This window comes from Anguilla rostrata, chromosome 3 (genome assembly GCF_018555375.3).
Source record: "Anguilla rostrata isolate EN2019 chromosome 3, ASM1855537v3, whole genome shotgun sequence".
Taxonomy (NCBI): domain Eukaryota; kingdom Metazoa; phylum Chordata; class Actinopteri; order Anguilliformes; family Anguillidae; genus Anguilla; species Anguilla rostrata.
The window spans coordinates 24,739,360-24,765,927 of record NC_057935.1 but is presented as its reverse complement, the minus strand read 5'-3'; the positions used below and the strand labels follow the sequence as shown (position 1 = coordinate 24,765,927).

General features: G+C 40.8%; 2 protein-coding genes across 16 annotated transcripts in view; one reads left to right on the top strand and one right to left on the bottom strand.

The window, feature by feature from the left end:
- Window positions 1–13,565, bottom strand: part of LOC135250547 (ATP-dependent RNA helicase DDX3X-like) — a 25,512-nt gene extending 11,947 nt beyond the window's left edge. For 6 of the 14 annotated variants that reach the window (XM_064326949.1, XM_064326950.1, XM_064326951.1 and 3 more), the window contains exons 1-5: window positions 13,217–13,565; window positions 11,088–11,142; window positions 9,739–9,786; window positions 4,306–4,365; window positions 3,631–3,702 (exon numbers count right to left, since the gene is read on the bottom strand). In XM_064326949.1, the coding sequence (XP_064183019.1) occupies window positions 3,631–3,702; window positions 4,306–4,365; window positions 9,739–9,786; window positions 11,088–11,142; window positions 13,217–13,261 (280 nt within the window). In that variant the 5' untranslated portion in view covers window positions 13,262–13,565. Of the gene's footprint in view, window positions 1–3,630; window positions 3,703–4,305; window positions 4,366–9,738; window positions 9,787–10,353; window positions 10,610–11,087; window positions 11,143–13,216 lie in introns of those variants that run through there. The other 8 variants (XM_064326953.1, XM_064326955.1, XM_064326957.1 and 5 more) reach the window with 4 other exon arrangements.
- rpl8 (ribosomal protein L8) lies at window positions 7,532–26,568 on the top strand. 2 transcript variants are annotated; one of them, XM_064326969.1, is made up of 6 exons: window positions 7,532–7,543; window positions 23,641–23,780; window positions 23,886–24,027; window positions 24,709–24,927; window positions 25,739–25,854; window positions 26,365–26,568. In XM_064326969.1, the coding sequence occupies exons 2-6, from the start codon at window positions 23,643–23,645 to the stop codon at window positions 26,521–26,523; spliced, it is 774 nt and encodes a 257-aa protein (XP_064183039.1). In that variant the 5' UTR covers window positions 7,532–7,543; window positions 23,641–23,642; the 3' UTR covers window positions 26,524–26,568. The 2 variants fall into 2 exon arrangements, with proteins under 2 accessions (XP_064183039.1, XP_064183040.1); XM_064326970.1 differs by lacking the exon at window positions 7,532–7,543 and adding an exon at window positions 22,749–22,830 and having other exon boundaries at window positions 23,637–23,780.

Below are 26,568 nucleotides of genomic sequence, written 5' to 3'. Positions count from 1 at the left end.
TGGTTTTTAAAAAATATTACCGTTTCATGTTTTAGTGTGAAATGAAGGATAATTTACATATTTCCAGACATTTCGGCCAACCTTCCAGGTTTTCACCAGCAGGAGTACTTATAAAAGCATGTGAGGCACATACATGGTCTAAAGCAAGAAAATACACTTCAATGAGGTTATGGCTGCAGAGGTAGTACATGTGAATATTGTGCGATTATTTCTGAAGGAAAAATATTAAATAAAATTACTTTTAATCTTATTTTCAATTGGAACCATTTCCTATGGTGCATGTAAACTGGTGCTCAAGGAAATTGTGGAGCGTATTCCTATATTAATATTACTACACAGGTTGATGGGAGTGAAGAGCATGCGCCAATTGAGAACAGAAGTACTGTTACAATATCCAAATTGCTTATGTTTCCAATTGTGAATGAACACTAAAAAGTCATCTGTTCATATGTACAGCCTCTGGAAAGAAAAGCCCACTGTACAAACGGCTCCGGAGTTGCTTGAAGTATGGTCTAAAAACTTCTGAGCATCGAACATTGCGCATAAAAACTGTCATGGTAAAGACAAAAACAGAATGTGAACCATCCCTTTAAAGTGGTGCAGAAACACGACGCGTATGAACATCTGCAGGTTGTTTTAGCCTCCATCATTAAAGCCAAATTCACACCACACTGATACTTTGGTGTGGTCCAATCACCCAAGACGTCTTGACAGGAGACCACAGCGGCACATACATAGGGCAGACTTTTTTCAGTGTCAGTGTCACCATGATTCAACATCCTGAATCATGGTCAACAACAGTCAATGGTTCTACCATTCAACCAATCAGGGAAGAGGGCTTCTGAAAATGGTTTTAAATTTTTTAAAACGCTGAGAAACTGCTGTTCTCCTCAATCACATCCATGGGTGTTTGTGAAGCTGACCTCAGTCAGGTACACCCAAAAAATTATATTTTCACAGAAACTACAGTGACTAAAGTGTAAATTCTGGAGTAGTCATGCCACAATGGCATATCGAATTAATTTATTTTAATCCCACCTGGAGTTCTCTCGCAAATTATCCTTCTGGTTACCACAGAATTTAACCACAAATACAACAAACTGATTCAGTGTTTCTCACCCTGTCTCAAGTCTCTTTATCCATTAGCAATATAGAATTAGCCAGAATATTTCCAATGTTAATGAGTTGGGTGGAAACTCAAATTAACAGCTGTATCTCACTGGTGAGTCAGTTAGCCCTCACTACTGCCTTTAAACGAACAGTTACATCATGCTCATAAGCAACAAATGGCTTCCAAAAGGAGATGGCTGATTGGGTCAACAAAAAAGCAAGCCAGTTCATTTAAGCAAAGGGACTAGGAGCAAATGTTAACCACTCAATTGTGACACACACTGGAAAAATTCAAGCCCTTTTTTACTTACTAAAACAGGTACACAGTATTTAGTGCAATTCAGCAACAGTTAGGTTACACCACGTATTGGATTTGGGTGAGTAAACTTTAGGTAAGTTTATAAACATAATTTGGGTTGTCAGCCAACTGGTCGACTTTGCTCAGGGAAACATTAGGTTTGTGTCCATGCTACAGAAAAGGATCGCCAGGGCCAACCAATCAGGAGCCACGAAGAAAAGCTAAAGCGGTTGGGAGCCCTTAGCCTATTAAGCCATTTCAACTGTTGTTCAACGGACATGCACTTTAAAATAAACTGCTCGCATGTATAGCACTAAACATTGAAACAACTGACAATATTACATAGTCAAGAAGCTGCCCATTTGTGGCTGAAGCATGTTAGCAAATGCAACATCACGGCAACTTTGTTACATAAAGCACACAATATAGTATTTCACTGAAATTACCTTTCCAGAATAAATGGAATATGAATAGCAAAGTTTCAAATCCAGAAAAGGCAACATCAACTCTACTTGAAGACCACAGAAACTCGAAACTTCTCTGAAAAATGTCAATTTAAATTCTGACTGAAACCTGAAAAATAAAGAATCTGTATCGCATGAATTGGGTTCACAGGAAAATGGAAAGGCTAGATGACCCCAATGACCTGTTCTTGTTATTATACTTTATGATTTCTGCAGGGCTATCTTCCCAGCAGAGGTCCACAGGATGTATAAAAATCAGTCACACCACTGGCAAATGCTTCAGAGAACATTCCAATTTTACAATGCTACCTTTTATGCAGTACTGATGGTATGCTTTTGCTCTCCACCACACACTATGTTCAATGCTCTCTCACACTCTATGCTCTGTTGTCATCAAAGTGTATAAGAGCACTATGCAATGAATTATGGGATATGATGTCTCCATAATGCCATTGCTACCAAATATCAAAAGCAGCGGCAAGTTGCTCTAAATGTGGTCTAAATCACACCAGTGCAGGGCAACTGCTTTCCAGCCGATGAATTTGCTGTAGAGCAGCTACTCAATAAGTTGCACAGGCATCCGACAGCCAATGTTTAAAGTCCAATGTCAGCTGACATAAGTTTGTTAAACCATACAGTACCTTAAGGCTATGATTCTACCACTGAGGTCATATGCACTCAATTTGTTAGCTATAATTGAAAGCCATTAGAATTCTCATGTTGTGTGCTGTGCAGTGCATGAGTTGCAAACACAAAAAGGTGGTCCCAAATAGCAATGTTGCCTGAGTAATGCTAGCCCAGATGTCACTGCTAACACCCAAATAGAATACTTAATTGAAGTGAAGGACTGAGGTGTTGGGCAGCTTGTCTCACATTTAAAAAATTTTGGAACACCAAGCCTGAGAGTACTTTGCCTAAACAGCCTTGCCAGTTGGGCTGGGTGAAGTCTCAAAGATGCAACTGAACACCCATTTGCCAAGCAGAGAAGGACCAAGTGGAAGAACCCCCAAATTTGGCTTGTTTTATTGGCCTGCTGCTGTAAGCCAGGCCAACCATATGACTTTCCATCACTAAATGAAGATCCTTCCTGCATTTGAAGAGAATCAGATGGAAATGACTTCAAGGTGTTAAACTGTAATATTAAGGAGTTTCAGATTCACTTTGTAATAATGGCCTGGTGACAGAAACAGGCTGCCAGGTTATCAGTTACTTCAGTTATTAAGATAAAACAGCTAAGAGTCAATCCCATCCAGTGACAGTATTACATTCCAAGAGGCAACCAGTGCATAAACCTGGGACCTCAAACTCCATTCCTGGAAGGCTGCAGCGCAAGAAGGTTTCAGGTGTTTCCTTTCAACCAGAATTGAATTTAGGCATTGGAAACAAGTTGTGTGGCCTAATCAAATGACTAACCACTTAAGTGCCGAAATACACCGAAAGCCAGCAGACATTGTGGTCCCTGAGAATCTGAATTTGACATCCCTGGTATAAACCCTGTCGTAGACATGCACTGTAAGAGTGCACACCTTACTCCCATCTGCCCATACCCAGGCTGTGACCAACACGAATCCCGGTGCCAAAGCCGTTGCCATAATTGCATGATGTCAGAAGCGAGTCAGCTGCAGCGCTTGAGCTCGTTTAGATCTGGTCCATTAAAAAGCAACCACACGTACAGAGTTTAGAGACAAGGGGGGTGAACGAGCTGGGACAAGTTAAAAGTGCTGCAGCCCTATCACATGCAGGCACGTCCAGGTATACCACTTCTGTCTGGCCAGCCGCCACAGTAGTTCTGAGAAAAGGGGAGCTCCTGCGGAGGGTATCCCGGGTAACCTGAGCAAAAGTGAAAGGCCCTCCATCAAAACTATAGAACACACAGTGAAGGAAGAAAAATAACATTTTTATTGAGTTTCACTGCCTGTCACTCATTCTAAAAGTAGCCCCGCCCCACCTCCTCCCACACCCTGCGATTTCAGTTAAGTTTTAAGGAAAATACAATAAACATGAAAATCTCACAGGTAAGGCATTGCCAAATGGCTTGCGCTCAGAATTGCTTACTTTAAGGCCTACGTCTCAGGCCTATCCAAGCGGTGTGATTACTGAAGCTACATAAAGCCAGCACCCATTGCTACATTAAATGCAGCTGCCCCTGCTCCCACCCCCACCCAAAAGTTGAAAAAGCAAGCCCCCTCGCTGCTCCAATCAGCAGATACCCAACCCGCCCTTTTCCAAATCACCAGCCAGCAAAATCACCCCAGTAATCAAATTGCAGATGTTTGTGCTCTCCAAAAAAATTAATAAGTAAATAAATGAAGATTGATATTTGTAAAGAATTGGCACACCCAATGTGTGGGCACAAACTGCATTTCATTATAACTTCATGCATATAATGCAGAGCTTCCCTTAGCAAAAAGCTTGTCAGAACACAGAACTTACAGCTTCTCACTGGTGCCACAGAATAACCGCTCTGTCTACCAGAGGCATAAGAATTTCCTGCTGCAAAAAAAAAAAAAAAAATGAAAATAAAGTCAAGAAAATTCTGAACAGGGTCCATCTGAAAGTTGAAGGTTACATAACCTCAAAGATTAAAATATACACATGAAAACATGCTTGTTGTTTGCGGGGCCGATAGCTGCACTACGACCAATACCGAGAATTTCCTCTGCTTTTTCATTCACATCCCTGTCTACGCTAATGTGTGATTTTGAAAAACGGTGCAACAGCAACAAGTGTCCACGGTAGTTGCAGCCCCGAAAGCATGATTTAACACGCGTCTTGTAGAGTGGCAGACGTGGCAGTCATAAATGTTCCTGAGCGCTTGTCAGAACGTCGCTGGGTCTGAGGGATTGCAGAAACGTTAATGATTTAAACCACACATCATTCGCATCGAGGCATCTCAAGAGAGCAGCCTGGACCATTATGGCAGTCTATCGTGCTTCGCATTTTACCATATCACAGAAGCCATTGCTCCAGGGAAAGGTAAAGCATGTGCTCTTTTGCTTTATGTATGGTTATTGCAGATGGCACCTACAATACCACCTTAACCCTGTGCAAAGGACAAATTTGAAATTTTAAAAATTGCCACAAACAGATTGTCATTTGTAAACAATCTCCTTCCACCTGAGATTTGATTTCAATGCTTTAACAACAGGCCGCACCGCCATTGTTCTACTGGCTCAGCAGTTGCATTATATGAACAGCAAATAAATGTTCCTTGTATAGACAGAACCTAATAAATACAGTTAAACTAAAGACAAAGAAATCAACAGTAGTATACATTGGTAAGTGACGAAACACTAAATTGTATTAAACCAAATATGCAGCTATCAATCTTGTTAAAGGGTCAATTTAATCATTTTTTAAAATATGCTGTCCTTTACCCAGAAATCGAGCAGGCAGGCAAGCAGCTGGATAAACTGTGGAAGTGAGCCAATTTTTTTCTGCAGGAATGTCATACAGACGTAAGCACATGACGCGCCGACGCACTTAAGTGAGAGTTAATGGGCATGTGATTTATATCTCCCAGGAACATGCCTGTCTCTCCTTTGTTCTCCATATGTTCTCCCAACGCAGGGCTCGAAACTGCGACCATTTTGGTTGCATATGCTCCCGAAATTTAATCTGTGCGACCTCGAAATATAATTGGGAGCATTTGTGCGAGTGCAAATAATTGTTCTGGTGCAACCTTTTTTCCCCTCTTTTTCCAGTCGAACGTCCCTTTCTCTGTACATTCGCTAGTTAGTACACTCAGTATGTGCCTCGTGAGCTGACAGTGACCATTCTAACCAACCAAACTGAGCTTGAAATTCTTACCTTCAATGCTGATTTTAGATTGGTTAATATTAGCCTTCAATCACTCCCCTTCGCAGCACTCCACTGTCACGCGACAAGGAGAGCTAACGCGTTAACTAATGTTACCTGAAGACAAAAGTTTGATCAAATTATTAGCGTTATCGAAAGCTGAGAAGTTGAAGCGAACGATTACGGCATTTTTTTTTTTTTTTAGAAACGTTCGTAGTGTTTTGTGTAGCGACCCAGTTGAAACAGCTAATTTCTCCGATGCAGTTTACTGGCGGTTGATTTAATTAGTGGTATTAATGTGACTAGAAGCTATTTGTCGTTTGAATGCATAACACACAATTCCTCGCGCCAGCACCCCCCACCCCCCATACTGTAAACCCTGTGGGATGGAGATCACAGGTAACAGTGCATTTGCAACGGAGTCGACACATTTTAAGCCTGACAGTTTAACTGTTACTTGTAAACCGTACTGTTATATTGTCGCTTTTTATCAATAAAAAAAACTATTGCATATATTGTTGGTGCTCCTTACATTTTGGTGGGTGCTCCTAACTTTTTGAAGTTGGGAGCACCAGTGCTACAAAGTAAAAAAGTTTAAATTTCAAGCCCTGCAATGCAAGCACAGGTGGTGGTCCTGAACCGTTTAACTTTATTCTGATCAGCTAGCATAAATGTGATCCTTCTGACTGCTCTGCTATTCCGGTCTGCCTACAGTACCCAAAATGCATTGGGAGGCTGGTTTCATGTCTGTAGGTTAGCAAGAAGTTGGTGTACACAATGTACTCATTCAAATTCCACACAGGAATAGACAAACCAAACCGCATCCACAAATTATCCAAGAGTGCTGTGCAGTGCATCTACTGAGTTGCAACCATAAAAAGGAGGTCCCAAATATCAATGTTGCGAGTGCTATTGCTAAAGCAGAAGCCACTATCGATACCTAAAAAGAATATTTCATGAAATTGAGGGAATGAGCTGTTGGACAGCATCTCATAAAAACCTTTTGAACAAAAGATTTAGAAAAGTTTGTGAATATGATCCAGGAATAGGTGAAATGTAATGGCATTAAAAATGCATTTCAAAGATGCTACCATCCCTAGAAACCACATTATCTGTGAAATGTTTAACTGGTTGTCATGGGTACAGGATACCTGCAGCAACCAAGTGAGTCAACTGATATGACGTGTATTATGAGCGTCATTGTGGAACCCCACCCAGTCCTTGCAACTCCAAATCAGTAAAGAGGGCATCCTTACGATCTTACACAACCAACTGTAAAGGAAGCCTGTTTTGCTTGTTTTTCCAAAAGGCATGTTTCAGTTTATCCAGCTTCAGAGACGAAAATTGCACTTCCAAATGCCAATTCTGTGATTTCACAAACACAAAAGAAAAATGTGCCCCAATAACACCCACTGATTCACATTCTCGGTCATGATTAATTAATTTCCTATTTATGCTGATGACGTCCTCTGACTATGCACACACATTCTTGGCATTACTGAACATCGGCCAAAATGCTTCAACTGGGTCAGCTATCGCATTTAATTTTTCACACTCATTTCCAAATGATGCCACTTCAGAAATCCTCTTTAATTTGATTGATATCACTATGTAGATAGCAGGCCCAGAGTGCCATGATATTGAAATAATATCAGTAACTCAAGACAGAGCCCCATTTTGAAGATATTAAACCATTAAATTGTAGGTGATAAATGTTTTAGTTCAACTCAAAATCGGCAAAAAACATTGGCAAAAGGAACCCACCTGTTCATCAGTAGATGGTACGAGTCAACATTTAGCCCGTTTGGTTTTGTTGTTTCCATAAATCACTGCCATGTTATTGGTCAAGAGGAAATTCCTTTGGTTTAGTTCAGAAATTAAATGTAATGTGTCCATTACTCATTTCTGATAAACTGAATCGGATTAACTATAAATTAGCATCAGGAGTAAATTCGCAAAACTGACTAAAATCTGAAGTATTCTTGAGGGCAATTCCATTTACCAATATTTTTCCAGTACTGGTGCAATACGCTTTAAAATATCATCCATAAATAGGAGGGATTCTCCAATAAAATGGACACAAATGATCAAATACTAAATGGCTACAAAAACTGGAGCTACCTGGTGAAAAACAAGAAATACAATCTAAAGTAAGACTATTGGGAATTTTAAGGGTAGCATGCTATTCTCCAAACTCACTAAATTTAGCCATCAAGTCATTAAAATCCCTGCTGTCTCTTAACTTGACAAACAAATTGTGGAACAATGACACTTAAAACAGCTCGGCCTGTTCTCTATTTTCACTGCGTTAGAGCGGGCCGATAAAGTGATAATTTGTTATAGTTTTTTTTTTATTTTTTTTTATTGCAGTAACAATCATTGAAGTCATGCCGTACAGACTTTCTTTACTCCTTTATTTTCCTTATTTGATTATACTAATGCTTGAACCACTGTATTATAGGGGCCACATGAAATGCTTCTGGGAGAAAAAGGGGGAGCAAAAAAAAAAAAATTGCCCTCATATCTACTGCCTGTTGATAAAACTGCCAATCAGCAGCAAGGCCATGCACCTTGCGCGTGATCATGCGACATATTTTTGTCAAACGCGTGAAAGCTACATCGTCCTATCAACACCCAATAGGAGTGACGCATTTTTCTCCACAAAAGTATTTCACATGCTGTCAGACTAGAGAAGGGCTCAAGCCTGTGGTCAAGTTAAGTCGGCGTCTCTATATATGCTGATTATGCGGTGGTGAATGTTATCGTGCTAAAAAAATATTTGATATCTATCATTAAGGTTGTTGCCCAGTCCTAACTACATGCATCATTTAAAGGGTGAAGTCCCTTACAATGAAAACCCTGTATAGTGATGTTTACAAAAGAATCAAATACAAGTGTGTAAAATTTTTGGAGCGTCAAAACAGGTGCAGGTAACATTAAAAACAAATCTCATACAGAACGGACCAAAAATTAAATTTAGTTGATCAACAGTGGCATGACTCTACGGGTCACAGGCAACATACATTGTCCTGTCTGGGTATTCTGCTTCACCACAAGCCACTCCCCTCCCCCAAATGTAATTGGTACAGTTTGCAGAGTCAGGCTGTAATCAATCATTTAAAGAGCAGTACTGCTCAGGTTATGACACTTGTTGCCACACATAAATGCCACTGTCCCGCTTGCTGACGCCCATCAGTGTGGTCTATGCAGCAGATGCACTGCTGAAGACAACATGGGCTTACTGCTTGCCAAGCCTACTTCAGATTCTGCTAATATCGGATGGGCACTGGCAAACCCTCGCTGTGTGGCTGGACGGCCTGCAAGCAAAAGCAATTCAGCTGCCTCCTAAGAGCACAACTGCTGGCGCACACAGGCTGTTGTGTCCTTGTGGCTGTCGGTACTGCATTTCTGATGCACTGGGCTGAGGCGATGAGGTTTCCACACCGGATAAATTTGTCCATAAGTGCCTGAATAGAATAATGCCTCGAATAGAAATCAAGGGAACAGCGTGCAGGAGTTTTGTCGGTTTGTACTGAAGCAGTGGGGCTAGGAAAAGCGATCGTAATCGTAAAGATGGAAGTACGGTGTCTCGATCGAGGTGTTATGAAAGTCTCCTGAAGCAAGAGACAGCGCACTGAGTAACTGAATCCTTCGGTGTGTCACTGGCATAAAGGCAGCGTTCTCTTGATCAGCAGGGCATACCCATAATTTGTTTTTCCCTTATCGGCTTTTGACAGAACAGATGCTCAACACATTAAACCATTGCTAACACAACAGTAGTTATATCACAGAAGAAAATTCATTATCCAGGTCCAGTAGTTTATATTAAGCAAAGTAATAATTAAGTTATGCATGCATTTCATGTATTTAGTTTTTTTTCCCCCTCATGATCTGGACATGCACAGAATGTTAATGTAATATGGAAACGTCATGTGGTCTTCTTAAAACTGTACATAGCATATATTGAAGCATATAATACAAATTTAATTTTAAAAAATAAATACATGAGCAGATGTTACCTGTCCCACTAAGTTTTGCAATAAGAACACCATTAAGAGATGTTCTTACCATTTTTAGAAGCTTCTTTGTTCCTTAAATGCGGTGGAATGTAACGCCCTAAAAAAAGAAGAGCGGTGCTTATGAAAAACCAGCAATTACACAGACTACTAAAAACACACATTCACTATAAGGCAAACAGACAAATACCCACAATCTTAACAAATGTACCGCAAGCAAATGCATAACAAACACACATTGTACCTATTAACTGCAAAGTCAATCTTATTAGCTGGTAACCTTTAACTTTAAATATTCAGCTATTATCCTGAATAATCCTTCACCACCACATGTCACAACTGGCCTAAAATGGAAAAAGTATTTACTTGAAACGCTGAAGGTATTTGTCACATGGTCATTTTGCTTAACCATCCAATTTGCTTCAGATTAATCCATACAGCACAAATGCCTTTCTTCTAATGGTTTGCCCCCTTTTTCCTCCACAAGTTGGTTTGTGCAGTTGTATACATCAGTGCTTATTACTGCAAACTCCACTATCGATTAGGAAGAGTGCAGGCAAGCGCTAGCCCAGCTCTGAAGAGCGAGATGCCAAGAGCTGTTCATCACAATGTAGTTTGCAAGGCTGGCTTTTCACAGACATGAGCCAGAGGATGCTGCTTTATGTACCTCATGGCAGATGGAACTGCCTGATCATCCAGTAGGGGCTGGTAACACGCAATAAAGCACCATCATCCCAAGCTGTCTTAATCCGTCCAATCCCTGAGCAATGCTGTGGCCAATTGTGCATCGCTCTGTAGGGCTCCTGGCCAACACGCATGGTCTGGATTCAATACCAGACCTCGGGGCCTATCCATGCACTACAGTGCCTTAAAAGGATGAGCCACCCAGCAACCCCATCAATGGAGTTTCTTCTTTTTTTTTGTAAATTGTGGAACAAATTGACACATTACCTAGGGAGTGGGGGGGACAAAAAACATAGCTGGGGAATAAGCCTTAACTATAATTAGACAATTTATTTTCAGTATGCAGCATACCAGCTTTCTGTTTGCTTGTATTTTTGTAATCACATCTGATGTGGTAGTGAACCTCCATGTGAAATACTTCAAGAAAAAACCCTGCCCAAAGTACTGGGTGCTGACATGACAGCCAATCATAAAAACTGCCAAGCAGCTTCCATGTCCTTTAAAGTCTGGAGGTTCACCAAGGAATCGGGCACAAATACAGACAAAGGAGGCCGAAAAGAAAGCAGATATTCAACAGGGCAGCAATGGCCGTTACTGTACTCAAAACAAAACCAACAGTTATCATTACATCACTAGAATTTAGCAGACACTCATGTTATTGTTACGGTTCATCTCCCAGCCCTAAAAAAATGCAATACATCTTTAACTGATACTTACTGCCAGTCCCACCTCCACCCTGCCCGTTTGCTGCGTTCAAGTCTAGGGCAGCAAGCTGCAAAAAAAACAGGACACGTACAGCCAGTTTAAACAAACTTTTACAATAAAATGAACTTATCAATGCAAATTATCTCCTATGTGAGTGATACTTACATAATATTACTACAATCCCAAGAATAATAAACAAAAAATAAATTTAGGATAAAAAAAGTACACAAGCAAAATTTTAGCTAGATCCTTTTAATAAAATTGGGGTCGATGCTAATACTAAGATTTTTTTTTCAAAAGGCAAAAGACAAGTTGAATAATGCATTAACGTTAGGATTCACGTACAGCATCTGTGTCAGTGCTGGCAACTTGACAAAGCAAGCAGGACTGTGCCATGAAATTCACACACTGGATCTAGTTCATTTTGTTTCACACTGCTTTAGGACAGGATTAGAGGCGGGTAAGCTGATCCAGGATCGGCTGTTCGGGGCGGACAGTTCCGAGAGCACAGCAAGATCAACACCGGTCACGTGTTGCCTGATCCATAGAGACTTTCCGAACTGACCTACTTCACAGTTTGCAATGGAAACGACAGCACATTCTTTATGCTAGCTAGCTAAGTGTATCAAGTTCCAAGACGCAACCAATAAAGAAATTTTGTCTTCTAAAATACGCATCTAGTCAGCAATCTAGCTTTTAGTGTATTCTGAGAAGCCGGCACCAGTGTCATTTTACAATCTGCTGAGTAGCCAGCTTTATTTCTACCGTCGGTGGCTGTGATACGTCATTGCCCATCATTTCATCCGTGATGTTTCTACAAAACCCATTGTTTTCAAAGCTTGCTAACACTAGCCTATTAGCCGGAGGGCTAGGAACAGTACCTAGCCAACGCTGGCTGATGTCATCGAAATCAGTGTTTATCCAGCGCAATAACAAACATTAGACAAATCTGAGTTATGATGGCTAGATAGCAAATTACGGCGAGCTAATCTCTTACTCTTCTAACGTTAGCTCAATTAGCGGCTTCTCTAAAGAGCCGACGTAAATGATACAGGTTTTTAAACTAAACGTCAACTAGTCTATATATAGCAATTGGATGAACTTCGCCGGCTGTTAGCTAGCTAGGCCGGGAAGAACATCATAAACTGGCTTCTGTGTTTTCTGGCTATGCAAGCTAACCACATTATGATTTACCCCCATCCAAAATTCAACAAATCGTCACATAATGGTTATGCAATTGCGGACTAGCACAGCATTGCAGGTTACCGTTACTTACTATTTATTAAGCCGTACTGTAAGTAGTAACAGTAGCAGCTAGTTTTATCCGGCTAACTTAATCAGGCCGGGTCACAATAACTGGAATTTTACTTTGGCTACTGTTTTAACCATTCCAAATGTATTAGGTTTCCCGCTGCCAACTACCAACCTCTATCAGGACGTTAAATATAACGACGTATCCAAGAAACCGGTTAGCGTTAACTCGCTAACTCGATTTAAGTAGTCGGTTCCAACAGAGTTGGCTGACCACTTACGATTTCTTTGCAGGGGTTCGAACAAAGAAGCTAACGAGCTAGCCCTACGTAGCTAGCAATGCGTAATCGGGAAAAAACATCCAGCTAGCTAGCTAATGTAAAGCGAGCTGGCTACCTGTGATGTAGGAGGCCAGTGCCTTCCAAACATTCGCTAGCTAGAAGTTAGCCTGCTTGCGAGCCAACTGGAGAAAAATTAGAGTTAGGTTTATCCAGCATCATTCATACATGGTCGTTTATGTTTCCATAATTAAAACGAAAGGACCACAATTGTAAAGTTTGAGGACGCCAACAAGATGTGAAAAGTAGACCGATGTTGGCAATGCGCTGACAGAAAGACGCCATTGTGATGCTGGTGAAACTCCGCACTGAAATATGAGGCTCCGCCATCATCACCATTACCTCCTACAACACCACCAACCACCATTTTAACCAGTCACATCTGAAAGCACGCAGCAATGCCGGATAATGTATTAGGCATCGCTCCCACTGTAGCCGACGCTAGCTAACCAGCCAGCTACTTTAGCTACGGGCAAATTAATTTTATCACAATATTAACTTTGTTCTACACTTCAACTGCTGAAAATAACAAACCAAAACAAGGATACTCACCTGCTGATCTAGACCGTGTACATTTTCAATGGCCACATGACTCATAACTAAATAATAATGGGGATTCAGGTCTTTTGAGAAAGGGCTTTCTTTGTTAGCTAACTAGCCTGCTATACGTCTCCGTGCTTGTCCTCGTCTTTTTTGTTTTCTTTGCGGTTCCAAACGTATACGGATTAAATTACGATAAATACGTTCTTATACTTTATATATTTAGTATAACGTTAATAAATGTATCATTAGGTTTTACGGAAAACGCTAGCTTGTAACGTCCCTATCCGAACTAGGTACGACAAGAGCTTTATTACCGACACCTTCCACTGGTTCGTGGTGTAATGGAACCGGTTATGATACCGCGAGATTTTATGGGTCGAACCAACCTGGTGGAGAGACGTCGCTATAACATCCACAACATCGCAATGCTTTACCGGAAACAACTGTGTAAAGTTGGTAATATTTTGCCAGTCATTTGCCATATTAAACACGGAATTTTCTTTTCCTGTAACAGTAATAGACTCGAATAATAGACTTTAAATAACTTCTTACATACATTTCGCCGATATTTATTTGATAGGTACTCCTCATGTTAGGTATAGGTAGCCTATAAAATATCGGTATTGCATTTCTTGAAATTGATCACGCTAATAGGCCTGTTATTACACGATCTAATGCCGGTACTTATCGGTAATATTATGGTTTTCAAGTACTGATTAAGTTCTTTAACCCTGTTTAAAGGACGCTTTAACTATCCCCTTACACTGGTCAGTGTTTGGAGGAAAGCAATTTGTAATGGAGTTACTAATCTAAATTTCAAAACTTTTCCAGACTGTTTAATATTTAAGACTTTACAGTCCACACCAGAGAAAATCACGTGTTAAAATAGTGCATGTATAGTTTTACATTATTGTTTCTTATGAGTTGACACTAAGTGATCCCATTGGTTGTGGTTGTGACATATTTGATTTAATATAGTAAAACTGTGAAGTAATAATGGAACGTTATTCCAGTTACCGCAGATACTTTCTATGTAATTTAGACAACTTTTATTAAAGAAATGGTTCCATATTACATTTTTACGAATTACACTGGAGTCAGTTTCTTATGACCATATTTCTTCCCATGGCAATGCCCCAGGTGACATATAATCTCACTTCATGCATACAAAGGTATTTAACCCACTCTCAAGTTTATGCGAAACAAAGAAAAGCAAAGAAAAAACAATGTGAAACATTCTGAGATACTGAAAGCCTAAATGTGCTATATAAAGGCAGTCCATTATCATCATCATCATAGACTGTTTCATTGATTGATCTGAGACTGACAAATGTCTTCAAATGACTTGTAACTACAATATATGAACTAATTTTAACAAATCGATCCGACAAAGTGTTACAGATTACTTTGCACAAATTGAGTGAGAGGACCCATCTGAACAATGCAGGCAGATGTAACATGTCTGCTCTAAATGAGACTAAAATGCTTTTGTGTCCAAATCAACTGGCAGTCTGTCAAGTTTCCACTGGATGGTGTCATGTACTGTACAGGAGCCCTAACAGCAATGGGAGTCTCTTCCATCTGCAAATAGTTTGTCTTTCTTGGCAGAAGATATCTTGGAAATCTGGCCTCCACATGCCATGGAACCAAGCAGTCCAGCATCAAATGTTTTTATTTTATTTAGTTTTTATTTAGCCTGGCAGTCCCACTGAGATGTAATCTACAAAGGAGACCTGGCCAAGAGGACATCTTAATATACACAGAACATAAATACAATAACAGCCATCAGTGATACACAATAAAAAAGATCACACAGTAAAAACAATAACCCTCTTCCAGCCATTTTTCCTGGAGTCTTGATTTGAATTATTTGAATTGTTTGAGTGAAATAAAAACACTCTAGACTGAATTCTTCTTGAAGGTTATTCCAGGACCAATAATTCAGGAAGTCAAAAAGCTTCCCTCCCTTGCTCATGCTTAATAGAACCTCACAATGTCTTTTGTTGTAAAACATGGTAATACAATAGAAATATATTTCTTTTTTGGTATATTTCTTTCAGTAAGGCATACACAGGAGGGATAACCTGAAGTGACACTTTAGAGTGGTGTATTGCTGATCATGCTACATGAAAAGCAGCATACATAACCTGTGCTGGAAACCCAGAGATCCGCTGGAGAGGTAGTACAAAGCTGCAATCACCATGTGTTTTAACTAAACAAACAGAAGATATTGGTAGGTAATGATATGTATTAAAGAATGAAAACTGTTTTCAGCCATGTTAGTCTTTGTTGGAGTTTTGGAACCAAGGTCCAGATTCACTGGGATTGTTAAAGATCTGATGAAACTTATTAGAAGGGTAAGGGTGATTTCCTTGGTGTCCTGGTCTATTTGCCCAAAAATTGTCTCTCAGTCTGACCAACTAGTAATGCATAATTACAGTGCTTCAGCCACGAAATGCACACAGATTTTGAACTCCTTGCATGTTCACCATAATTCCCCAGGTTGTTAGTGAAAATGAAAATGAGTTCTCATTTAACAATCCTGCAAAAGTAAAGCAAAAATAAAAATTTAAAAGTTTAATGTGATATTTTCTTTTTTGAAATGGTTCCACAAATACGCTTAGTCTCTCTTGCTGTTTTATCAGGTTCAAGGGTTACCAGGAGCTCAGTTTCATGTTCAGTCAACTCAGCCTTTTACCATGATGCCAGAAAGTAACAAGGTTTTTATCATAAAATAATGTATCATTACTGTGCTAATAGTGGGCCTAATACACAATAGCTGCAGCCCCTGCAAAACTGACTCGATTGCTGGAATACTGTGAGGCTGATGAGCATATGTTCAGAGTATCAAGTGAAGCAGAGGTATTTGGCTATATTGCAAAGCATGCTGAAGGCTGCCAGGTTAAATATGGGGAAGCGAGTGTAGGATGGGTTGCACACACTGATTCCATCATCCAGCTATGCGTCAATTAGCTCCCCTTGAAATGCTGTGCTGATATACTCTAAACATCTAAACACTCGTATGGGGAATAAAAAAACACTTCAAACCTAAGCAATGCAGAATTATATATGTCAAATGAAAACAGCCTGGGGTTTGTGAATTGTGTGGATAATTAAACACAGAATAAATTCAAGATTCGGTGTGACAACAGTACAAATATGTGGCCTTATTTATCTTTCATTAGTTATTCTGTTTTAAATAGCAGAGAGGATGGGACGGTGGTATGTTTGCTCAGCTTAGCTATACATACTCTACCATATTAACCATTATAGCAGTGGTTGTTTAATAGATTACCACCAGCAAAAGACTTCATATGCTTATACTTCCATCATTAGAAAGTATATTTCCACATCATTCATGTCATATTGACCTCAATAATAAATATAAGCGACATTACTGCTTTTTCAGTGGTTTGCACCATTATTTTGTAAAAAGGAATGTGACGATTCGCAGAGAAGCTTCAGTGGCCCGATATTTTAATATTTATTTCAAGTCATTGTACACCACCACCTGACTGCCATCTGTCGGTGAATACTATATTGCACCGAGGCACTCCGGTGTGTCAGAAAATAAATAAATAAATAAATAAATAAATTCAGTTGTGTCAAATACAAGTCCTCCAAGTGGCTCATAGAAGCCTAATAGGAACCACTGGAGCTACACAGCCTGCTGGGTGCTGACCTTGCACAACCTGCAAAAACGGCATCAATCTGTTTCCACTTCAGGTGTCATTTGGATGTATCAACCCCTTATTGTATGCAAGGCTATCACATGATTGTGTACTTCAGCTGATGGTTTTGCGCTTTCGTACAGACAAGTTACTGGTACGTTAGTTAATTTGGTAGCCTCATATGGAGCTTTCTTAGCTTTCTTAGCTATGAAGCTAAGAGCTATGAAGGTAGCTAACAAGGCTCTGTCACTGGCCTTATCATCTAGCGAGTTAGCAGCTAGCTAAATAAAGCCAGCTGCAGAGCCTTGTTATCTACCTACATAGCTAACTAGTTGCAAACTTGCCAGATGATAAAGCGACGCAAAATTAGGTTCAATTCATACAGTAGCACATGTAGTAACCCCTTTTTTATTTTTAAACTAAAGCTGATTTACATAATGCTATCACTTGTCATACTATTAGTTATATGCTGCCAGACCAATAGGTGGCGTTCTTGCTCTGGATTGTTAGAGAAGCATCAGCCTCTGGGCCAGTTTGCGGCCGCTGCATTTCAGAGGTGCATGAAAGGGGTACTAGAGGGTCTGAGAGACGAGTGCTGTTTCCCGTATCTGGATGATGTGCTTTGTTTTCCAAACTTTCAGTGACCAAGTGGAGGACCTGAGGCGATTGCTGAGTTGGATGAGAGAGCATGGCATTAAACTCCATCTGAAGAAGTGTGAGTTTTTTAAACATGGAGCAAGATTCATAGGCCGTCTGGTATCAGGTGATGGGGTTCAGATCGACCCCAGTGACTTACTGTGCTACGGTTGAAAGAGAAAGAGCCTCAGACAATGAAAGAGGTCAGGGCTCTACTAGGCTTTCTCAGTTATTACCGTTAGTTTATCAAGACTTTTCTATGCTAGACAGACCCTTGTTTGTGCTGTTACAAAGTGGAGGAGAAACCAGTGGAAGAATTGTCATGTCCAAACCCACTAAGAGCAAATCTAAAACCAGAGGACAGCTGCACTCGAATGCACCAGTTCAGTAGACCCCTGAACATAGTGAGTTGTAGTTAGATTGGTTGATGTTCTGACTAGCCCACCCATTCTCGCATACCCAGACTTTGACTTGCCTTTGCATACTGACGCGAGTGAGGAAGGGTTAGGAGCTGTGCTTTATCAACAGCAGGGAGGGAAATTGAAAGTAATAGAATTTGGGTCCAGAACACTTACTCCAGCCAAGAAAAAGTACCATCTACACTCAGGTAAATTTGTATTTTTATCTCTCAAGTGGGCAATCTGTGACAAGTTTAGGGCCTATTTTTATTATACCCCCACTGTATATACTGGCAATAACCCGCTGACTTGTGTACTGAGCACAGCGAGACTAAACTCAGTTGGTCACCGTTGGACTGGGGCGTTAGCGGACTTCCATTTTGACATGAAGTACAGGCTCAGCATACAGGTGCTGGCACTCTGTCTCGTTACCCAGTCAAGCTCTACGACCATTTGAGTGGGTACACTGAAACTGTTGCCACAGATATTATATCAGCTGTTTGGCAGGGAAACAAAGCAGCCCAAGATAATGATGTACCATTGGTAGCTGTTTTACAGCACCACTCCATAGATGATGACACAGTACCAGGAAATATGTCCACAGTCACACACGTCAAGGCAGCCCAGTATAAGCACGATGCTATCAAGGAAGTGATAACTCTGAAAAGGAGAAGATGGAATGAGAAGAAGAAAAGACAAATGGGACAAGAAACAACAAGACTGGTACATGAATGGAACAAACTCATACTAGATGAAGGAATACTGTACGGACAGGCAAGGCAGCATAAACAGCTAGTTTAGCCCAGCAAACTAAAACCAGTCATTCTTAAAAACTTGTATGATGATATGGGAGGTGTTGCAGCAGACAACTTAGTCAGGGAACGATTTTATTAGCCATCCATGCAACGTGAGGTTGAGTACTATGTCATTAGAAAATTTGCATGTATCAAACAGAAGCGTCCATGTGTCCCAGACAAATCACCAATGGGTTCCATCACTACGAGTATGCCCTTTCAGCTTTTATCTGTCGAATACCTCTACCTTGAGCTAAGCAAAGGAGGTTATGAGTACATTATTGTCCTCGTTGATCACTTTACACGCTCTGCACAGGCGCATCCGACAAAGAATAAGTCAGGTAAAACTGCAGCTGAGAAAATATTCCAAGATTTTATTCCTCGCTTCGGGTACCCTGAAAAACTTCATCACGACCAGGGGAACAAATTTAAAAATAGTCTCTTCCAGAGAATTCAGCAGCTGGCTGGAATATCATTGTAATGGGTCCTGATGTTCCTCTCCCCACAAATCACAAGGTCCACAAGTATGAGACGCACACAGGCTTTATTGTGCACTTTAACAACACTAACATATAACCAAATGAACAAACAAAACACACGCAGCTGATGAAGGGAATGAATGCCATGTAGCTCCCGCGTGCGTCTCTCATTCCCGAGCCCCGGATGCACTGCAGGCAGAGGAGATAAACAGTTACCAATCACTGTAATTGCCACCAGCTGTGGAAGCAGGCTAGCTAAACCGCTCCCTCTCCGCCTACAGATGTCACCCTAACCACACCCACCCCTCCACAATCACATTCCAGAACAACCCCTTACCACCTGCAGGGAAACCCAGTAGACAGAATGAATCGAACCCTGATACAGACGCTCTGTACCCTGCAGGAGGAGAAAAGGACAGAGTGGAAAGATCACCTACCTCACATAGTAGCCTATAACTGTACAAGACATGAAACATGAAACTTTATACTTTATAGAAGAGCCCCAGGCTTACCAATTGACCTTTCTTAATCTCAAGCTTTGCCCCCTAACTTACTCAATAATTAACCAAATTTCATTCATAATTAAATTCAACTGGTTGAACACAGCCAGGCAGGATTGCAGCCAGCCCTGTTGAATCTAAAACTCACTCATATTGAACCTTACCATCAGAGTGAAGTAGTCCCCACAAAGTTTCTACAAGCACACAATACCACCGAAGTCAGCCTTAGAAGGTGTTCACCGAAAGCGCCATTTCCAGAAGCTGCTGTGGGATTGCCACCGCAACTCACACAGGAAGCCATTATCTCCAGAAGAACATTGAAACAGTGATGAATCTTCCCTAGTCCAGCTGGCAATTTATGACTCCACAATCAGAGAATTCAAAAAGGTCGGGGAGAGTAGCAAGGTGGAAACCACTGCTAACCAAGAAAAACATCAATGCTCATCACACATTTGATCCCCAAGCCTTTTTGGGGTAATGACAGATGAGTCAAAAATTGATCTTTTCGGACAACATGTGTCCCATGATGCCTCGAATAAAAGAAATACAGCATTTCACAGTAAAAACATTACACCACAAACAGTCAAACATGGAGGTGGTAATGTGATAGTGTGGGGATGCATTGCTGCATCGGGATCTGGATGACTCGCCTTTATTATTGGAACTATGAATTCTGCTCTGTACCGGAAAATTCTCAAGGAGAATGTGCCATCATCTGTCTGTGAGCTGAAGCTGAATTGTAATTGGGTTATGCAGCATGATAATGATCCAAATCACAAAAACAAGTCCACGTCTGAATGGCTGAGCAGAAACAAAGTTAAAGTTAAGTTTTGGAGTGACCTAGTCAAAGTCCTGACTTGAATCCAATATAGATGCTGTGGAAGGACCTGAAACAAGCAGTTGAAAACCCACCAATTTGATTGAATTAATGCAGTTTTGCAAAGACAAATGCATTAATATTCCTCAGCAATGTGAAAGACTGACATCTATAAAATTATAGTAAGCGTTTGATTACAGTTATTGCTGCTAAAGGTGGTACAACCAGTTATTAAGTTTAAAGAGGGTGATTATTTTCACTTGGGTGATATGGTTGTTTAATAACTTTTTTCATTAAATAAATAAATAAACTAATTTTTTTAATGTGTTTTGTGTTTACTCAGGTTCCCTTTGTCTAATATTACATTTTGTCTAAAGATCTGAAACCATTCTGTGTGACAAATATGCAGTAATACAGGAAATCAGGAAGGGGAAAATACCTTTTCATGGCACTGTACCATCACCAGGAAGATACCCAGCATGTGGTCATTTTTACAGCTTGCAGACATCAGCCAGTCCTCACATGCAAAAAAAAACATGCAACCAAGTATTATTATTTGATAGCAACATGATAAATGGTTAGGATGAATACACTTTCCCTTCATGTCGTAAGACTTGTATTCAATACATTAACTGTACAAATGGTAAATGGACTGCATTTATATAGCGCTTTTAACCAAAGCGCTTTACAATTGATGCCTCTCATTCACCCATTCACACACACACGCTCACACACTCACACACACTCACACACCAACGATGAAAGGCTGCCATGCAAGGTACCAATCAGCTCATTGGGAGCAATTAGGGATTAGGTGTCTTGCTCAGGGACACTTCAACACGCCCAGGGCAGGGGATCGAACCGGCAACCCTCTGACTGCCAAACAACACCACTCTACATACATACTTACTTATGGATTTAGCTGACGCTCTATCCAGCGACTTACAACAGTGTAACAACTCAGGGCAAGCCCAAGTCCATTGAACAACAGAATAAAAAGCCTTACGATGCTACATTAGGAGAAAAAATATCGAACCAAATTTTTTATTTTATTTTTATGTTATGGAGAGTTAGGAAGGGAGAGACAAAGTCGTCTGTTTCCGTTGAGACGCTCAACACTTGCGTTCTGACCTCACGGAAATCGTTCCACCACGTGGGGCCGAATGAAGAGTCGAGACCTGTTGTGCTTGTTGGAGAATCCGCCCTGTAGTACCTCTGAGCTATTTGCCCACAACTCATGAAAAGACAAAAAGACATGAAAAGCAAGATTGTATGAAGGGAGCAGCTCAGATACATAATTTGCGATTTTAGGGACAATCTTTAAAATGGGGGAAAGTAGGCAGAATTGTTAGAATTCCTAATTTATATTACCAAAGATATTCTGCAATAAAATATGCTTTAGAACTATCACTCAAACATCTATGATGCATGTAGGATACTTAGTAGCTATATAAAGATTGTCCATACAAGTGTGGCATGATGTATCTGGTTAGATAACTAAGCATATGTCTAGCATGTTATCAAAGTTAACAGGATCAAGGGATTTAGCTACTTGAAATTGCAGATAAAAAAAACAATGATATGAGCAGAAGAACATACGCAGCCTAATATTTACAGGTATGTTACCATATCAGATGACAGATAAGCAAAATAAATTTGTTATTCACAATTAAATTTATGTATTTAATCCTATAGTTTTTCAAAAGACAAATATTGATGACCTGAACAAAGTCATAAACATTCTTGAAGAAGACCTTCCCCGGTATGCATGCAATGATTCCGTGCATTTTTGCTGTAGCAATTTAACTGTATAAGAACTTAATGAGTTGGCGGAGAACTATGCAAGATATTTAGCCAAATTTGTGTGAGGTTCATTAGGTCATTATCACAAATAGCATCCTACCCGAAGGCTATATTGCCTACAACAGATAACAAAATTTCATTTCATTTTTGGGGCTCACAGGCTATCCTATAGACACATTTGGCAATTCAAGACGGAGAAGCACGTTTTTTATGCGCTCCTAACTTCTACGATTGTTGCTTAAATGACGCACCAAGGAGGGATTTTATTGTGATTGACAACTCCATTTCCCACAATACACCGGTATAAGATATTTAAAACGTTCTGAACTTTTATTTTTTATAAATAAAACAAATATTATCCACACAAATATTGCATTACCAAGTGTATATTATCAGCAAAAAATATATGCTTCATAAACGTTTTCTTGGCTTCGATTGAAATTCCCATCAACCACTTCGTGTATTTGTCCGGAAGAAAAAGGTTGTCGCTCTCTTTAACTTCCTCTTTCCGTCAACCGGGTTTAGGTAGGGGAATGGCGATATAATTTCTTACTTGAAATCCGTTTTAATCTCCATTAAAAATACCCCATCTGTTTAAAATTTGCACATATCAATACAGAATATTACTTATGGGATGCATTTGTGCTTTTGCCTTAAATACTAATAGTCGGTGTTGCAGTTAAAACGTTTGTATATATTGGGATTAGTATGGACCCGCATTCAGCCGACATTATCCTGCGTCTCGTTTCAAAGGCTAAATTTTTGCTGTCTTAAGATAGAACTGAATTCACTTTAATTTTGTATACACAACGGCGTTTTGTTTGTTTCAATTTTGGCGTTCTAGGTAGTATGTTAAAGTGGTATATGGTGTTCATCGCAGCAAATTTACCTCCTAGCCATGTATAACAGTAAACTGCATGCTTCGCTATCGGGCCGCACGTTTGCATCCGTGTTGGGCTCTGATCATAAAGTCATGATACTGTTAAGTTGTCATCTTGCATTGGATATTCACTGTAAATTATATAGCTAACGTAAATTCTTACTTCAGACTGGCATTCTTGGTTTGGCCGTGCAATAATTAGGTACGGCGCTACTCCGTACAGTACGTGTAATGGTCAACTACTTCAGTTGACTAGCTGCTGTCTGGAATATGAAATTAAGCGTAACGTTAATTAGTGGTTGTAAGACCTGACTTGTATATTAATATTATAGTTAAGTTTATTTACAACTTTCTGGTTATAAGAAGTCGCGTCTTCGTAGGCCAACATCCGTGTTATCCACATGAAACGATGTCACCGTTGGTTACATCTTGTCCCTTTGTTTTTGTGCAGTTGACAATGGGACGTGTGATCAGGGGACAGAGAAAAGGTGCGGGCTCCGTCTTCAAAGCCCATGTCAAGCACAGGAAAGGTGCTGCTAAACTCCGGCACATCGACTTTGCTGAACGTCATGGCTACATCAAAGGGATCGTGAAGGTGAGAAGTTTAAAAAAAAAAAAAAGTGATGGCACTTCATACCCCTTGTGGAATAAGTTTGGATGTTTAAACTCTGCCTTACTATGCTCCATGTTCTGTTCTAAGGATATCATTCACGACCCTGGCCGTGGAGCCCCCCTGGCCAAGGTGGCCTTCCGTGACCCCTACAGATTTAAGAAGAGGACTGAGTTGTTCATTGCCGCTGAGGGCATCCACACCGGACAGTTCATCTACTGCGGCAAGAAGGGTAAGGATAACAGCTACAGCATCCAACTAAGAGGAACACTGGATCGGGTCTCTTATTTATTCACACTCAAGTTAAATGGAATGAAACAATCCTTTGTGAAAACCAAGACATTGCAGATCAGACATTTTCGGGGTTTCATAAAGACAACACTTGTAAAGTGCCAGAATTTTTCCTTTTTCTTTTTTTTGTTTAAACCTGTCTCATTGTTGCTTCTTATTCTATACCCCTTAGTAGTGGTGCCAGAGATCTCCAGTTTTCTTTGGAAACCTCTTTACACCTGCGGCCATTGCTTTTCCTAATTTTAGAATCTATTAGTAATTTGTCATTGGGGTACCTTATTGGTTACCTCTGACTAGCCTGTCAGCTTTAGGGGGCAACTGTCATTAATCGACCTGATAGGTGAATTAAGTGCTATATTAGAAAAAGTATTTACCTTAATTGAAGGTAGGACAACTAAAAACTCTGATCTGTTTTGGACTGATGTGGAACTCGAAGTGGGTAAGGAATGCAAGTGATTCTGCAGCCAGTGAAATGTAGGGGATATGTAGGTTTAATTTGATGAGGAACAGGTTAAGACCCTAAGTCTTTCAAAAAGTACCACGTGCTTTCGAATGTCAAAATCAACATGCTTTGCTGCTGGTCAGTTAAAACCAATCCGCACCCCCCCTCCTTCCCTCGCAGCCCAGCTGAACATTGGCAACGTGCTGCCCGTGGGCACCATGCCCGAGGGTACCATCATCTGCTGCCTGGAGGAGAAGCCTGGCGACAGGGGCAAGCTGGCTCGCGCCTCCGGCAACTACGCCACCGTCATCTCCCACAACCCCGAGACCAAGAAGTCCCGAGTCAAGCTGCCCTCCGGCTCCAAGAAGGTCATCTCCTCCGCCAACAGAGCCGTCGTCGGTAAGGGAATGCTCGAAAGCGTTGTTCGCTCCCCCTGGCACCAGGCCTCGTTTCTGGGCTCTTGCTTCAGATGGGGTGGCTTTTGAGTGGCTATCTAGTTTTGGCCACCAGTTGTCAATAAAAAGGACCTTTGGCTGAATTTAACCCTTTAAGGCGTAAGATCACAAATATAAAATTGGAACGTTCCAGTTTTATGAGCGTTCTAATACCCCTTTCATACCGAAGCAATGGCCTGGGTGAAACCCGTGTTTACCGTTGGTGTGAATGCTTCGACCCGTGTTATCCGATCTGGGTCCACGACCTGGAATTTACGTTGGTTCAACACGGCTTGGCTTCGGTATGAAAGGGGAGACCGGGGTAACTATGCAACACGGGTCGCTGACCGACCCTCAATCTTGTTTTATTGGCGGTCTAATTTTGTTCTAATGAAAGGACTCTTCGATTATGAACAAGGGTCCTGGGGTGCTTTGTACATGAATTGCCCAGTTACAATTCATTACGACTTTGTGTATGTGAAAATGATATGCAAATGAAGTTGATCTTAATTATTAGCATAGAATCACACAACAGTGTCAAATACATGATTGAGTTAGTTCTATATCACTTCCTGTTGAATAATTGACTGTCCTCCACCAAAAACTGCCCCCCTTTTTAGAACATATCTACTAGGTACTTCCATGCTCATGTGTAAATGGTTTTATATCACAAACTTTCCTGAGTGAGAGATTTAAGTCCTTTTTAGCAGGAGCGTGAGAGATTAATGGAGTTTGTGTAGCTGGTGTTTAAGCTGTGTTTGTGTGGTGTATCTCAGGTGTGGTCGCTGGTGGTGGTCGTATTGACAAGCCCATCCTGAAGGCTGGCCGTGCTTACCACAAGTACAAGGCCAAGAGGAACTGCTGGCCACGCGTGCGTGGTGTGGCCATGAACGTAAGTATCGTCCATTTAAGGTTTTCCTTTTCGTTTTCGCTGCCCGTGCAAATTGAGGTCCCATCTGTCAGCCAGTGGACCCAAGCCCTCTGCAGCATGGTCCAAAAACAGTTTGGATTCGCAAACAATTCATTAAAATGTTCAAAATCCCAAGTTGAGGCTTGTCTGCATTAATCATATTTATGAATTTGACCCACTCTTGAGTTAGGCTTGTAAAAGTGGATAGGTAAAGGTTTTGGTGACCGATACAGCCTACGCAAAGTAGCCATCACAACTGAGTCACCAAAACCTTTGGCATTAAGCAGCAGTCAGAAAGCTACAGTAACCTGCAGCATAACGCCAAGTGTCATAGGAGATGCAACAGGAAGAATGAGTATGTCGTAAAGTAAATGTAGAGTTCATGGAGAGTTATCTGCTTACCTGTAATGCGGGAAGTGCAATGGACCAGTAAAGGATTGTAGCGAGCCCGTTACCTGACCCATGACCTCTGACCCTGTTTCCTCCCTCCAGCCTGTTGAACATCCCTTCGGTGGTGGTAACCATCAGCACATCGGCAAGCCCTCCACCATTAGGAGGGACGCGCCCGCTGGTCGCAAGGTCGGTCTCATCGCTGCCCGCCGTACCGGCAGACTGCGCGGAACCAAGACCGTCCAGGAGAAGGAGAACTAAAGCGCTAATCTTCTTAATAAAATGTTGTTCCAAAAAGAAAAAAAA

What these genes read in the sequence shown, in the direction of transcription:
- rpl8 (XM_064326969.1), top strand. Translation starts at nt 23,643, where the DNA reads ATGGGACGTGTGATCAGGGGACAGAGAAAAGGTGCGGGCTCCGTCTTC. An exon ending in CATCTACTGCGGCAAGAAGG is followed by an intron (nt 24,028 to 24,708) that starts GTAAGGATAACA and finishes CTTCCCTCGCAG; the next exon opens with CCCAGCTGAACATTGGCAAC. An exon ending in CGCCAACAGAGCCGTCGTCG is followed by an intron (nt 24,928 to 25,738) that starts GTAAGGGAATGC and finishes GGTGTATCTCAG; the next exon opens with GTGTGGTCGCTGGTGGTGGT.